The 16,592-nt window shown below is 43.9% G+C and overlaps 1 protein-coding gene across 1 annotated transcript in view; it reads left to right on the plus strand.

Moving 5' to 3' along the window:
• Positions 1-16,267, plus strand: part of LOC115003977 (BCL-6 corepressor-like protein 1) — a 141,997-nt gene extending 125,730 nt beyond the window's left edge. Inside the window, exon 3 of the mRNA XM_029425918.1 lies at positions 16,006-16,267. Within this exon, the coding sequence (XP_029281778.1) occupies positions 16,006-16,267 (262 nt within the window). The remainder of the gene's footprint in view (positions 1-16,005) is intronic.
• Positions 16,268-16,592: the final 325 nt, after the last annotated feature.

Genomic DNA, 16,592 nt, shown 5'->3' on the forward strand with positions numbered 1-16,592 from the left:
CCAAGTTTTGGTTGAGTTTAGGCACCAAAATTATGTATGAAAGTGAGATAAATATTGTAGCTGTGGTAAGGTCAGGGGGCAGCTGCAGATCTGCTTTACATATAGCGGATACATTTGCTCATGGTTAAGAGTTTTGACCTGCTTTTCCTAAGTTGTGTTTTTGCCAGAAAAACACAAACAGAAATATTCCTTTTCCCTAAGGAAAGTCCTTCGTATTCTTAAAGTTAAGTTTATATCAGATCATTTAACAGCATCTTAAGCCATTGCAACGCCTTTTCCGTTGGGCTTATAGACACACAGACTTGTGTAACAATAACGGTCATGGTGAAAATGAAAAAGCGTTGATTATTGGGAGGAAACGGTCTGTGAAGAGCTGTCCTCAATGTCAAAGTCACATATGGTGTCTGCCGGGGTTTCATTTGTCAGAATCTTCTTGTTTAAGGGAAAGATCGTGGTCATGGTAGAGTTAGAGTTGCTGCTGAACTGCTGAAGAAATACAGCAGCAGAAACATTTGATATCTCTCTCTCTCTATATATATATATATATATATATATATATATATATATATATATATATATATATATATATTACAAAGGTCTCAGTATGCACAGCGTCTAAAAAAGATTTTATTTGGGTTATTTTAATTGTTAGTGTTAAAAAAAAGATCATGATCATGGCTAGAATAAAACAATGTTGACTATTGGCAAGAGAAATTATGTGATTACTATTATCCCATGTTAAAGTCAAACCTTTTGTACACTGATCTGCCAAAGATTGGAAAAGTTAGCCACAAAATATATGCAGTTTTGGAAAGATGAGTGATCTTGAATTCATGAGATACTCGTTAGTTACCTGGGCACTGGGCCAGGCTTAGTTTTACACACACACACACACACACACACACACACACACACACACACACACACACACACACACACACTAGGTGCAGGGGTAGCCTACAGTTATAGTGGTTGTTTGAGGTTTGTTAACAAGGTTCATTAATGAGTTTTTTTTGTTTTCAGTTTGGTTTCATTAGGAAGGTTTACATGTAGCTTTTACTTTAAGATAACAATTCTTTGAGTCTTTGTCAATTACTATGGGATAATTGATTGCATCAATTTATCTAAGTTACATTAAAAAAATGACTTTACTTTACCACGTTTTATGTTTCTTCCCATTATATACTATATATATATGAGGGCTGTCAAGCGATTAAAAAAAAAAAAGGAGCGCGATTAATCTGCGTTAATATTTTTAACGCGCTATTTTTTCTGTGATTAATTAATCGAAATTAACGTGTTAATTCGACAGCCCTAATATATATGTATATTACTATATATATAGATATAGATATATAATAATATATAATCATTCAAAATATTCAAATGGATTTTGGAAGATGAGTGAATCAATGAGTAGCATTATAAACTGGTCAACACGTCTTTTATTTCAATACTATTTCTTCAATATCTTGTTTGCCACAATTATCTTAGACAACACAGACCAAAAGTTTGACATAAAGTGTAATTTCAAATCTGGCATAACATATTTCATTGCACAATAAACAATATGTTTAAAGGTTGTATCATTTAACTTCATGTGTAAAGCCTCCGTTAGCCCCCTGTCCTCTACCACCTGCAGTACATAGCAATACATTTGGTGATGGAGTTGTTAATGTGTCTCAGGTAGACCGACTCATTCTGCGTCTGAACGCCTGATCGAGAGATGACGAGACTGGCCGCTCACTTTAGCATCAGCGGCGGTGCTAGCTAGCTCCGAGCTGCTAAGTGCTTTGCGTTGAGGTGATATTTCAGCTTGAAGTTCTCCGATGGTTCGAACATTCTTTGCTGCATGAATCGCACAGAACGGAGCATCAACAGTTACATCCGGGAGTTTATTAATGTAAACTGTCCATTCACTGGGCCAAGTAACGTTTTCTCATCCGCTTCATGATGTTGACGAGGCTGCTGTGGCTGCGCCGCGTCGGTGACATAAAGGGTCAAGGGGGGGGGGGGGGGGGGGGGCATCGAAGAGCGCGATTAATATGCGTACATTTTTTTTTTGACAGCCCTAATATATATATATATATTTATTTTTAAAATATTTTTTGTAAACTATAAAACCATGACAAGATGGAAGGACAGAAGATCGCTAATTGTGATCAAATTGTGTTAGACTGCCATAAAATGATTTTGCTTCCAGCTTTGGCAGTCTTTAACACTATGTTATATTTTTATTATTGGTCAAATGTATTAAGCTGTCAGCAGGAACAGATGTCAACCCACACAGCATGACCCACTCCCACTTCCAGAGGGAGATGTCAACATATTTCAGTGGAAGACTTCTTTGTGGCTGAGAAACAGAGGTTTTGGTGTTTTGATGGAATTTTATGTTAATAACAAAAATATATAACATCATCAGCTTATTCTTTACAGTAAAATCCCTGGACTTTTTGTTATATAGCCATGTATATTGTAGTTTCTTTATCAAGCTAAACCATTTGTGCTTTTGGAAAACATTTGATACGATGAAGACACTGGATCGTAGAATTGTCCCTCTTCTTTGTGTCACTCTTCACAGTATGTGTATGATTTCAAACATATTTCTCTAAAGTGGTAGAAATGCTCGAGCACATCATGCAAATTAGTTTTGATTACTGCTGTAAAACTGCCATAGGGACATCTCTCGCAAGTGGATATGATTGGAATCAAACTGATGTTTGATATGTGTTAGCAACCGGCAGGAATTAAAGTTGCACCATATGAAGCAATTTTAATTACTTTACCCAAACACAGGGGCAATGGGACTCCCGCATCCTCTCTGAATGGCATTGCAGGATGGAGATTATTTCAAGCCCACAGCACATTAAATTAATGACAATTATGAAGGATCTTGTGGTCAGCCCTTACACATGACGTGAGTGTCTCCAGGCACCACTTGGCAGTGTGTGAGTGGTGCGTGTTTGCTTACGTCTATATGGCCAGAATGCACAGTGAAACCCTTCAAGTTTCACTTAATTAGACCCAGCACGTACTTCCAGCTCTCATAGAGTGTACTGTTTCACTCCACACCCAATTATTTTAATCCTCTGATTGCTCAGAGAACACCCGGCCCGAGAGTCTACAGAGAGAGATACTGCTGGGGAGATAAGTGCGTCTGGAAATGTGGACACATCAGCCACCACTGGGGCCTCATCACCGGGCCCTCTGCCCCCAGGGTTCTATAGCTCTGGCCTACTGTGTGCTCCACTGGGGTTACTCCGCCTAAAAGAAGATGTCAAGGGATTTTCCATGCTCTTGTCAGCATTTCTACCCGCCCACTGGACTCCTTAGTGGATTAGAAGACGGTATGATTTATTTACCAAGACAGTCTCCTCAATATGTGGCAAACTTAAAAATAACATTTCCTTTGTTTCCTATATATATATATTTCTATATTCCCGTATATTATACAAGAAATTACGTGATACATTTATCAGGATGTGCCTGTATAATGAAGTACAATGGATAATTCCCTCTAGGTCAATTATGATGACCATACTGAATAACAGGGAGAGTCACTTTAAAGGCTAAGGGTTGGGAATATGATCCCTGCATGAAGCTGCATATAGAAAGACACAAAGAAAGATGTCTCACTTTCCCCCTGTCACTCAAACACTGCACAGAGTCTTTCCACATTTCTTTGTTATTGTTTCTGCTGTGGACTCAGCACAATGTAAACTGCTTTATGCTGTCACATTACAGAGGATACTGTGTCATTTTTCAAGTCAAAGTGTGAGTAATGTGATAAAGCTGTGAAACACAGTGGAGTGGGTATATAATACTCACCTAAAATTCCCACAGTGGCTCATCTAATTGATGTAATAACGTTACACCCTGAGGTTAATAATCCATCTGCAACTGTAGTGTCATTGTCATTCCAGTGTCCCCCACCCCCATTCATCCAGACTTACTGGGCCACAGCAATTAACAAAACAAAGGAGAAAACATTGAAGAAAAATTCAATTATACCTTCATAAACCATGGCCAGAGAGAAAACGTACACGCCTCTGATGTTGCGTATTCGTCACCAAACTAAGTTACTACTCAAAAGCATGGTTGTTACATTTAAAATGACGTTTAAAAACACAGTGACTGTGTGCAATCTGAAAGGTGACACTTCGAGTGATGAACCTAGATATAATTATGCTGTCTCTGCAGCTTCCCTCGGTTTTACGGACCATTTTAGCATCTTTCAGCTCATTGTTGGGGTTTACTGGCCCACATGTTAATTGTTTGGTTCACTTTCACATCAATCGTGTTTCCAGCAGCTGCAAACAGCTGTTTTCAGTGAAACCCACTGTACTCTACCTGCCCGGAACCAAACAGCAGCAGACGACTTTAGCGACTAGTTGGTAAAATAGTGGAGCATTTAGCAACTAACGAGCCGAGTATTGTTCTCAGGACTTAGTGGAGACCAAACAGAGCTAAAAGAGAGATAATATTGAACGTATATTCATCAGATGGCCAGAAACAACTCCAAATGAATGATAATGTTGCTTCATTCATACATTCATGTATTTGCTGGATGAGTAAATGGACAGATGTTTGCTAACATGGGGATACAAAGACCTCACTGTGAACTCCAGTCACTGGGACTTTTTCTTTGGTAAAAAGTATTTAATTTGTCTTGAAGCAGATTCGGGCCGCCACTGGTAGCCAGTGAAGGGGGCGGAGGAGTGGTGTAGTATGGGTGAACGTGGGTAGCTTAAAGACCAGTCAGGTTGCTGCATTCTGGATGAGCTGTAGAGGTCGAATGGCACATGTAAGCAGTCCAGCAACGAGGAAGTTCCAGTAGTTGAGGCGTGAGATGACAAGAGCCTGGACAAGAGCCTGGACAAGAACCTGCGTCGGCTTCTGAGTTACTAGGGGACGTATCCTCCTGATGTTGTATCCTCCTGATGATGTACAGAGTGTGTCTGCAGTAGAGGACGTATCCTCCTGATGATGTACAGAGTGTGTCTGCAGGAGGGGACGTATCCTCCTGATGTTGTATCCTCCTGATGATGTACAGAGTGTGTCTGCAGTAGGGGATGTATCCTCCTGATGATGTACAGAGTGTGTCTGTAGGAGGGGACGTATCCTCCTGATGTTGTACAGAGTGTGTCTGCAGTAGGGGACATATCCTCCTGATGTTGTACAGAGTGTGTCTGCAGTAGGGGACATATCCTCCTGATGTTGTACAGAGTGTGTCTGCAGTAGGGGACGTATCCTCCTGATGTTGTACAGAGTGTGTCTGCAGGAGGGGACGTATCCTCCTGATGTTGTACAGAGTGTGTCTGCAGTAGAGGACGTATCCTCCTGATGATGTACAGAGTGTGTCTGCAGGAGGGGACGTATCCTCCTGATGTTGTATCCTCCTGATGATGTACAGAGTGTGTCTGCAGTAGGGGATGTATCCTCCTGATGATGTACAGAGTGTGTCTGTAGGAGGGGACGTATCCTCCTGATGTTGTACAGAGTGTGTCTGCAGTAGGGGACATATCCTCCTGATGTTGTACAGAGTGTGTCTGCAGTAGGGGACGTATCCTCCTGATGTTGTACAGAGTGTGTCTGCAGTAGGGGACGTATCCTCCTGATGTTGTACAGAGTGTGTCTGCAGGAGGGGACGTATCCTCCTGATCAGTGGCAGGCCGTCGGGGCCAGTAAGGCCTTCTCTGCTGGCCTAAACATCATCAGAATATACATTTAATTTTTATATATTTTTCCACAAATATGTATTAAATTATTCCCCATAGTCTATTCTCTTCATTTCATAGCTTTCCTCTTGGTTGCGCTGCTTCCAGCCTCAGATCGAGGTTTGGAGGTCTGGCCTTTATGTTAGAGCTTTTATCCAATCATATTCCAAGAGATCTGCCCTTAGGTCTTCAGAATCAAGAGTGCGGGCGCCTGTCGCTTAAAGTGAACGGAAACAAAACTGTGACGTTAACCAATCAGATTTCGAGTTGCGGACACCGGGGCCAGCTAGCAGGCGTACGATAACGTGCACGTCTTTTGATTGGATACGCACTATTGAGAGGCAGAGCTAGCAAACTTTGAACGAGCTAGGTTCACAGCCTCCGAGAGGCACTGCACATTGTACTGCTGGGAATGCCTGCTATTTACAACTAAATGTTTTGTAAATATTAATATAACTCTGTTGTTAAGGTGATGCAACGCCCGGTTATTCTGCGTCTCTGTCTAAATGTATAGTTTCTAGAGCCATGGCGTCATAATGATGGTATTAAGAGGTGGAATAATTCAGGTAGGACTGTGTAGGACATCACTGAAGGCCTAGGTGTGAAATGCACGGCCTACCACTGCACCTGATGTTGTACAGAGTGTGTCTGCAGTAGGGGACGTATCCTCCTGATGTTGTACAGAGTGTGTCTGCAGGAGCGGGTTGTTGCAGCGATGTTGGCACTGAAGGACATTAGGTCATCCAGTGTCACACCCAAATTCCTTGCAGTCCGAGTCGGGGAAACAACCGAAGGGCCGATGTTGATAGTAAGGTATTGGATGGGAGAGCCCTTCCCGGGAAGGAAAAGCAGTCATCTGTGTAGCTGTGGTAGGAGAAGCCATGAGAGTGAATTACAGAGCCAATTTAATTGGTGTACATATTATCTTCAGCGCCTCAAACCTCATATACAGACAGGGATCTAAATGGTAGCGTTAAGTATTGTCAATGAGAAAGCTGTGAAACATTGATTACTGGGTTCACTGCAGCAGTTTGAGGAGAAAAGGTGGGATTAATAAAAGATAGTCTGAATGTGAGGATTAAGAGAGGGTGACATAGGGCCACTGCTCTCTGTCTGCACACGCAGGGAACCAAGGCTCTTCTTGTCCTCAAATATTTTTACCACACTCTGCTGCTTAAGTCATCAGCAACAAATACAAAGAAAATGATGCGACCATAAAAAGCATCTTGACAGCAGCAGAGAGAGTTACCGCAGTGTTATGCCTCTTGCAGTGTGAATTTATGTGAGATTCCATTTTGCCACGGGAGATAGAATAAAGAAAAAAGTTTATCGCCATCACCTGGCCTCCTTTGTGTTACGTTATGTCAGATGAAAGGAAAAACATTATCACGGCATAGAGATACGATCTGAATTGCTACGCCCCATCTGATAACATGTTACTATGATTATCAGAGACATCTGGCCATCTTGACTGAAAAATAACCTTGAACATCATGTATCCTTTGGAAGCATCCAGTGCTAACAAGTCGCCCAACTAACAGACAAAATGTGTTGTTTGACATGGGCTTTTGAATCCATATGAGCACTTTTTGTCGTACAACTCTATTTGGACAATATCGTTTGTCAGTGCTTTGCCAAAAGGCAGTTGTCAAACATATGACTGCTTTCTGATCAACCAGTGCTTTGGTAAAATTTTAAACAATTAAACTAGAGGTTTTAGATGCTGTTCGACGATAAAAATCACTCCAGTCACACACTTTGTACGCTCATCTGTTATAAGCAAGAAATATTTTCCTGCTTTCTTCTTCTACACTGGCCTTCCTGTGCATTGCTGTAGATTGGTCCACATCAAAACTGCATGTTCACATGAATTGGTTGCGCTGCTCAGACCATGCTAAGAGTTGAAAGGCCTCACTATGCTTCCATCAAAGGGCTTGTTGGATCATCCAATCGTCTAATATTCCCTTTACGATGACTCTGTCCGACAATCATGCCCCCTTTAGGCAAGTGTGTGGAGGTGTAAGAGTAGGCGTTTGAACTTCTCTCTCAAACTCTTTTCTTTTCATTCTTCCCACAACTACTTCCATCATGTTTGGAGTGTACGTCAAATAAGTGCTGTTGAGCGCAACAGTATAAATGCCTTTGAGGAGAGACTCTCTTAAAGTGTGCACATGTATCCCCATTTGTACAATTCATTGTGGAGATACTTCAATTACACTCCAAACACACACAATTCTTGAAGAGAGATCATGGAGACAGTGTGATACAGTCAGGAGAGAGAGATTGGACAGCGATGTGGCCTTACAGAACAGGTATAAACACTTGCTTCAAGACGTGGTCAGTACAAAGCAATTACTTTGAAACATACTGAGGCAACAAGAGGCTTTGTAGCGTTATCACAATTCCCAGCTTCTTCTGCCTTTGCTTCTTAAAGACAACAGAAACATTTCCTATGACCACAAGAGGTCCTTGTCATCCATCCATCCATCCATCGTCTACCGCTTATCCGGGATCGGATCGTGGGGGCAGCAGCTCCAGTAAGGAACCCCAATCTTCCCTTCTCCGGGCCACATCCTCCAGCTCCGACTGGGGGATCCTGAGGCGTTCCCAGGCCAGTGAGGAGATATAATCTCTCCACCGAGTCCTGGGTCTTCCCCGGGGTCTCCTTCCAGCTGGACGTGCCTGGAACACCTCCCTAGGGAGGCGCCCAGGTGGCATCCTTACTAGATGCCCGAACCACCTCAACTGGCTCCTTTCAACGTAAAGGAGCAGCGGCTCTACTCCGAGTCTCTCACGGATGGCTGAGCTTCTCACCCTATCTCTAAGGGAGACGCCAGCCACCCGTCTAAGAAAACCCATTTCGGCCGCTTGTACCCGTGATCTCGTTCTTTCGGTCATGACCCAGCCTTCATGACCATAGGTGAGGGTAGGAACGAAGATCGACCGGTATATTGAAAGCTTTGCCTTCTGGCTCAGCTCTCTTTTCGTCACAACGGTGCGGTAAAGTGACTGTAATACCGCCCCCGCTGCTCCGATTCTCCGGCCAATCTCTCGCTCCATTGTCCCCTCACTCGCGAACAAGACCCCGAGGTACTTGAACTCCTTCACTTGGGGTAATGGCTCATTCCCTACCCGGAGTAGGCAATCCACCGGTTTCCTGCTGAGAGCCATGGCCTCAGATTTGGAGGTGCTGATCCTCATCCCAACCGCTGCACACTCGGTTGCGAACCGATCCAGTGACTGTTGAAGGTCACAGACCGATGATGCCATAAGGACCACATCATCTGCAAAGAGCAGCGATGAGATCCTCAGGTCACCGAACTGCAACCCCTCTCCTCCACGACTACGCCTCGATATCCTATCCATGAAAATCACAAACAGGATTGGTGATAAAGCGCAGCCCTGGTGGAGGCCAACATTCACGGGAAACGAGTCCGACTTACTGCCGAGTATCCGGACACAACTCTCGCTTTGGGCGTACAGGGATTGGATGGCCCTCAAAAGTGACCCCCTCACCCCATACTCCCGCAGCACCTCCCACAGTATCACCCGGGGGACCCGGTCATACGCCTTCTCCAGATCCACAAAACACATGTAGACCGGATGGGCGTACTCCCAGGCCCCCTCCAGGATCCTTGCAAGAGTAAAGAGTTGGTCTGTTGTTCCACGACCAGGACGGAATCCGCATTGTTCCTCTTCAATCAGAGGTTCGACTACCGGCCGAACCCTCCTTTCCAGTACCTTGGAGTAGACTTTACCAGGGAGGCTGAGAAGTGTAATACCCCTGTAGTTGGCACACACTCTCTGGTCCCCCTTTTTAAATAGGGGAACCACCACCCCGGTCTGCCAACCCCTAGGCACTGTCCCAGACTTCCACGCAATGTTGATGAGGCGTGTCAACCAAGACAGCCCCTCAACACCCAAAGCCTTCAGCATTTCTGGACGGATCTCATCAACCCCTGCGGCTTTGCCACTGTGGAGTTGTTTGACTACCTCAGTGACTTCCATCAGGGAAATTGACGATGATCCCCCATCAGCTTCCAGCTCTGCCTCAACCATAGAGGGCGTGTTAGTCGGATTCAGGAGTTCCTCAAAGTGCTCCTTCCAGCGGCCGATGACCTTCTCAGTTGAAGTCAGCAGGGTCCCACCTTGCTGTACACAGCTTGGATGGTTCCTCGCTTCCCCCTCCTGAGGTGCCGGATGGTTTTCCAGAAGCACCTTGGTGCCGACCGAAAGTCCTTCTCCATAGCTTCTCCGAACTTCTCCCACACCCGCTGCTTTGCCTCTGACACGGCAGAAGCTGTCGCCCTTCTAGTCCTTCGATACCCTGCAACTGTTCAGTTCCGGATAACATAATCCGGAAGGACTCCTTCTTCAGTCGGACGGCTTCCCTGACCACCGGGGTCCACCACGGTGTTCGAGGGTTACCGCCCCTTGAGGCACCTAAGACCTTCAGACCACAGCTCATCACCGCAGCTTCAGCAATAGAGGTTTTGAACATCGCCCACGCAGGTACAATGCCCCCAACCTCCACAGGGATGGCTGAAAAGCTCCGCCGGAGGTGTGAGTTAAAGATCCCCAGTACAGGGGCTTCCTCCAGACGTTCCCAGTTCACCCGCACTACCCGTTTGGGTTTACCAGGTCTGTCCAGAGTCTTCCCCCACCCCTTGATCCAACTCACCACCAGATGGTGATCAGTCGACAGCTCCGCCCCTCTCTTCACCCGAGTGTCCAAAACATGCGGCCTCAGGTCAGATGATACAATTACGAAATCGATCATTGACCTTTGGCCTAGGGTGCTCTGGTACCACGTGCACTTATGAGCATCCTTATGTTCGAACATGGTGTTTGTTATGGCCATTCCATGACTAGCACAGAAGTCCAACAACAAACGACTGTTCGGGTTTAGATCAGGGAGGCCCTTCCTCCCAATCACGCCTCTCCAGGTGTCTCCATCGTTTCCCACGTGTGCGTTGAAGTCTCCCAGCAAGACTACGGAGTCCCCTACTGGAGCCCCCTGCAGGGCTCCATTCAGGGTCTCCAAGAAGGCCGAATACTCAGAACTGCGGTTTGGGGCATAGGCACAAACAACAGTCAGAGTTTTCCCCCCCATAACCCGAAGGCGTAGGGAGGCGACCCTCTCGTCCACCGGGATAAACTCCAATGTAGCGGCGCTCAGCCGGGGGCTAGTGAGTATCCCCACCCCGGCCCGACGCCTCACACCTTGGGCAACTCCGGAGAAGAATAGAGTCCAACCCCTATCCAGGAGTACGGTTCCAGAGCCAAGACTGTGCGTGGAGGTAAGCCCCACCAGATCCAACTGGTAGTGATCCACCTGCCGCACTAGTTCCGGCTCCTTCCCCCACAGAGAGGTGACGTTCCACGTCCCCAGAGCCAGCCTCTGGTCCGTCGAGGTCCCTGACCATCACTGCCACCCGTGTGACAGCGCACCCGACCCCAGCGTTTTTTCCCATGAGTGGTGGGCCCACAGGATGGATGGATGGGAGGCACCACGTAGCTTCTTCGGGCTGTGCCCGACCGGGCTCCGTGGCAAACCTGGCCACCAGGCGCTCGCTGTCGGGCCCTCCCTCTGGGCCTGGCTCCAGACGGGAGCCCCGGGCTTCCTCCGGGCAGGGTCTCTCCTTTCCTTTCCCTTTCTTTCATGAAGTCGTTTTTGAACCATTCTTAGTCTGGCCCCTCACCTGAGACCAATTTGCCTTGGGAGACCCTACCAGGAGCACTAGGCTCCAGACAACACAGCTCTCAGGTTCATAGGGACACACAAACCTCTCCACCACGATAAGGTGATGGTTCCCAGAGAGTGTCAATTTATGTCAATTAGCCATAAATATAGTTTGTTTTAGGCATTTCAACAAACCACCTAGGCAGTCATTTCTTTAGTGAGGACAGTCTCACTGATAAATATTTTACTGGTCAGGCTAAGTTCTGTTGAATTTAGAACTTGTGAATAAAGAGTTTTCTCTGCAGTTTGGTTGAACCCCATATAACCTTCTATAAAGACATTTTCATTTGCAAATTGAAGCAGTTGTGGATTGAGAAGGCAATTCATGCAGCTTCAGTATCTGGTTCCGGCCATTTGTTTTACAAATTAATACATTCTAATCCCTTAAGCTATTTGCCACTTCTCACATACTGAATTTGTTTAGAATTATATTAATTTCAAAGGTTTTAAACCACTCAGTAAATCCATCCCACTGGCCTTGAGTGGAGGGGTGAGAAAGTTGTCAACATGGCATGTCTCTGTCTGTTCTCTATTTCTCATACCTCTCTAGCCCAAGGTATAGCTGCCCCCCTCAAAATAAACACATCAAAGCATTACAATACACGTGAGCCTTTGAAGAGAGCGTAATGATTTTTTAGCTTCATTTGCTGGAGACTGTGAAGGGTGCCCATGGGCCCTTGCTGGTAGAGTGGTGATTGTGGAGCAGGTAGCCACAGTCTGTCCTACTCAATAATTCAGTGCCAGTGCAGAAGACCGGGGGCCCCTCACCACTAATGTGACCTCGCTTTGACTCTGGGGTCCTGCCACTGGAGGCTGGCAGGCACCCAAGTGGGAGGTCGTGTGGAGTCAAGTCGCTGGGAACCATCAGAAATAAGGTATGAGACGGCACAAACACATAGCAATTTAGTCTTTACACAACTAAAACTGCAGGAGTGTCATCTGAAGCTCGGCCTGCCTCTGCCGTAATTGTCCTCAGTGTCAAGAATATAACTATAACTGCATACTTTGCATTTTTTTTTTTAACAGTGATATGTCAATTTTTACTATGCTACTATTAATATGCACCAATACACAAAAGCAAATTCCTTGTATGTGAAAATTTACTAGGCAATGAACTGAATTCTGATTCTTATCTGACCCTGAAATGATATACTGTAGGTGTATTAGAGAGAAAGTGGTTTCCAAAAATCTGAAATGTTATATGAATACATACAATATGTGAAAGCCATCCAACAGCAGAAATGATATGCTGCACAAACACAAATCTGTAATAATCTAGATTAAGAATGACTGAATAGGATTTCCTTTCAACAAAATCCATTAGCTCATTTAACAAAATAATCATCTTATGCATGGAGAGCAATAAAATATCAGGGTCAAAATGATGATAATACAAGCGTGTGTTTGTGTGTGAATACCCATTCAAGCATGTGCATACGCATGAGCATGAACGTGATTGTACATGCTCTTGTGTATGCATAAACAAAGACACTGACACATTATACCCATTTGTCATTTTTAAACATATCAATCCAAAACCATGAGCATCGATCTGTTACTATAACTGCCTCCACTCTATATTCTTATCATATATTCGCATATCTGTGTCAGCTTCTTGAGCCGTATTGTTAAAAGTGCAAATGTAACATTCCCTTGTGTTACTTTGCGCCGGGTACTTTTATGTATGATGTGAGCGATTATAAGATATGAAAGTAAGCCTACTTACTTTGAATTATATTTTCTTATTTATTTTTAATTTGCTCCCAAGTCTGTTTCACACCACCGAATTGCAGCTGATAGAATAAAGCTATTACCAGTTCATAAATTGTTGTATTGCCAAGCCGATCTACCCCAATAAGAAAAGAACCAACCAGGGTTAAACCTCACTAAACCCAAATCCTTAGCAACTGGATTGTAAAGAAGGAGTTGGTGGAGAACAAAAAATAGCTATATAACCCACTAATGCAGCTTTACTGAAAAAAAAATCTATTTTCCAAAACAAGTAAGTATCCTTTAAAGGGCACAACAGTACACATTGTTTCAATATGTCAACATTTCACACAAATCTAAGAAATTATTTATTTTTAACAACAAACAATTACATGTATCTTACTCCTTTAACATGAAATTGTGACTTTAAGATAGATGATTAGCATATTTTCTGTGCAATGCCGTTAGTTCTGTCTTGGAAACATCCCACCTTTCTCATGCAGCTAGTGTAATAACCTCATAAGTTCGGAGTGTGTAAAATCATTATAGGCACCTTGGGGGAAATAAACACACTGACCTGAGGATTTAAGGTGACCCATGTCTCGGATGATCCTCCCAACCCCTTAGGCTCGTCTCTTTCCCCTTAAGGTCATAAACTATGCATTAGCTAGCAACCATGAGTTCAAAACTCAACAGAGACATAAATGCAGTAATGGTATAGTTTCCACAATGTGTGTGCATTGTTGCTTTAGATGCAACGATGTACATGTTGGAGAAGAATTGCTTCTGAGCTGGATGCATTGTTTTTTTCCATTATATTTTTATTTGGGTTGGTTTTGATTCAAGCAGGGGAAGCACTCCCATGGGAATACACTGTTTGTTTCTATTGCCAAAGGGAGACAATGCAGCAGGATGTGAAGGATCAGCCATCGGGCACCAGATGGGATCTGGACGTACAGTGTGTTCAGTGAGAGGGAGTGGGAGGGGGGGTTTTTTTGGGAGTGAGAGGCACTCGGACAACCTGCTCGCAAAAGTAAAAGTTGATGGCTTCTTTCCTCTACATTTAGCAATGGTCTTTGCTGTCGCACCGCCGTCAACATCTGTCTTTTGGGCTCAGAGGAGGGATCATCTCCTGATGGTGCTGGCATCGGGCTCTTTATATGTTAGTGATTTCTCCTCAATTAGTTGTGTCAAAAGCAGCGAAATGGATGGTCTTCAAGGGGGCGAGGATTAGTCTGTGGTGAAATAAATTGTGCAGTGAACCTTGAATGTATTACTGTACCCAGCAATGTATCAGTGAGTGCACCTGGCACACACACTGAGCTCTCCTTCTATTTAATGTGAATGCCACATTCCTGTTGAGTTTATTTTATAAATTTCCCTCCGTATAAACTCTGCAGTCTGGATTTTACCTGGGAGCCTCTAGGGACGATGTTAACCAGTTTGTTTGTAGTCCTGTGAACCTTTTAAGACATGCCGGTATCAAGACAATTAGGCCACTTTTCATAATCATTATTCACTGGTCCACAGGGAGAACTTAGATATAGTAAGCTTATGGCTGCAGTAGTCATTTGTCTGGTGTCTGCTAGGTAATTCTTCTATTTATAGACGGTCATTAAGCTGTGAAAATCTCTCTTCACTGCTAACCCATCTCAGCTATGTCATTTCTTACTATAAAATAAAAGCCTGGGTCCAGTTCAGTCTAAATGTCCAGACCACTTAAAAGTCCATTATATTGTCCCGGTGTCATTACTTTCAGTGAGACAGCTCTGAAACAGTAGTTAGAAAAGAGATAGGACTTAATAAATGCTTTGGGTATTTACTTTTCTCAAATCTAAAGAAGTGCCTCATTCTAACAAATCTCTTATTGAGCATTAACATATTACAGATGATATAGATTTATTGTGTCCCATATCTCATTCAGCATTTGTATTCTTCAAGTCAACTGGATTTGAAATAGAATTCTTTCACTTTCAGGAACACATTTCCAGAGGAGGACATGACTAGAAGAGGCAGCCAACATTAGCAGGGCCAGATATTCAGAGTCCTGCCTGTCCTCCCGTCATTCGTCTGTCTCCTATGAAGAGCTGCACAAGCCAGTTTATTTGCATGAAAAATCAAGAGTGTACATTTCTCAGGGTTTGTAAAAAGTTTAAAGTTGGAAATAGATGGTTTTAACTCAACAACATAGACACATCACCACACCAATTGACAAAGCTAACTTTGAACGAACATGCAGTTGGTACACAGAAGAATTAATTACAAATAATATTTATTTAATTTGTATAAACAGCTAACTTTTTAAAATATAAAACTTTAGCTCAGAGCTCCAGGCTTAAAATATGAACTAGCTAATTTGGTTAACAGTATCAACAGTTTATGATGTTTCAACTTGCCGATGTGACCATGCTAACCACAGAAACCAAAGGGATGGAAACAATACAGGAGCTAATGTTACTGGTATCTGAGTTCACTAAATGATACACCTCCTTAAGGATTCAGGGATTTATTCAATTCGATTAATTTATTGTCATTTTGCAACACAGGGTTGCAAACAAAATGCAGTTGTAGCCTAGTGTATTATGCTACACGGAAAAACATGAGAGCACAGAAGAGAACAAAAACAGTAGTAGCAGTGCACTCCTGAAGTGCATTTTTTGAATTTGCAACAGGCGGAATATAATCAAACAAAAACACTGATGAATTATTTGGCCAATTAATATGTCTGGCATCTTTAACATTAAAAAACTCAACATCGGGGAAACATTGTCCTTTGACTTTTGAGCCCCGAGCATCAGTGATGTAAACACAGTCCGCCTCCTCTCGTCTCACCAGAGTCCTGCGCTCTATCCTATGGTCCGCCCGTCAAGTGGAACAGCTTGATCCGGGACGATGGAGCCACACAGTTCTGTTGCTGGTATGGCTGAGTCTTATTTTACTGCGACCGGACATCGGCCCAGGTATGGGTTTCCTTCACTCCCATCTCGGCTCTTTTCTGTCTCTTCCTGAGGTGGTCATTCTGCCCTCGCTGGTGTTTGGTTTGGGCAGGTCTCACAGGCGGGACGGTCTGAAGATGCTCAAGGTCCGCTGCACTTAATCCAACCACGCTTCCTTCTCCGATGTTGATGAGTGTATCTCTGTCAGACAACATGTGTTCCAGTAAAAAAAGAGACGAAAAGACAACAATTAAAACAGAAATGTAGCGAAGTTCATGGGAGATACATGCCGCTTCATCTACATGCCATAACAGCATTATCCATGAGCAGCATTAGCTTCACCGTTTGATTTTTCGAGTTGGTACAATAAATAGTTTTTATAATCTCTAGTAATCATGTCATATGCTAACCTTTTGCGCTATTTAAGCTACAACCCGCTCTATTTAGTTGCATGATTGATTATTCTAGCTGGATAGCAGCAGCCTC

This window comes from Cottoperca gobio, chromosome 24 (assembly GCF_900634415.1).
Source record: "Cottoperca gobio chromosome 24, fCotGob3.1, whole genome shotgun sequence".
In the NCBI taxonomy this organism is placed as follows: Eukaryota; Metazoa; Chordata; class Actinopteri; order Perciformes; family Bovichtidae; genus Cottoperca; species Cottoperca gobio.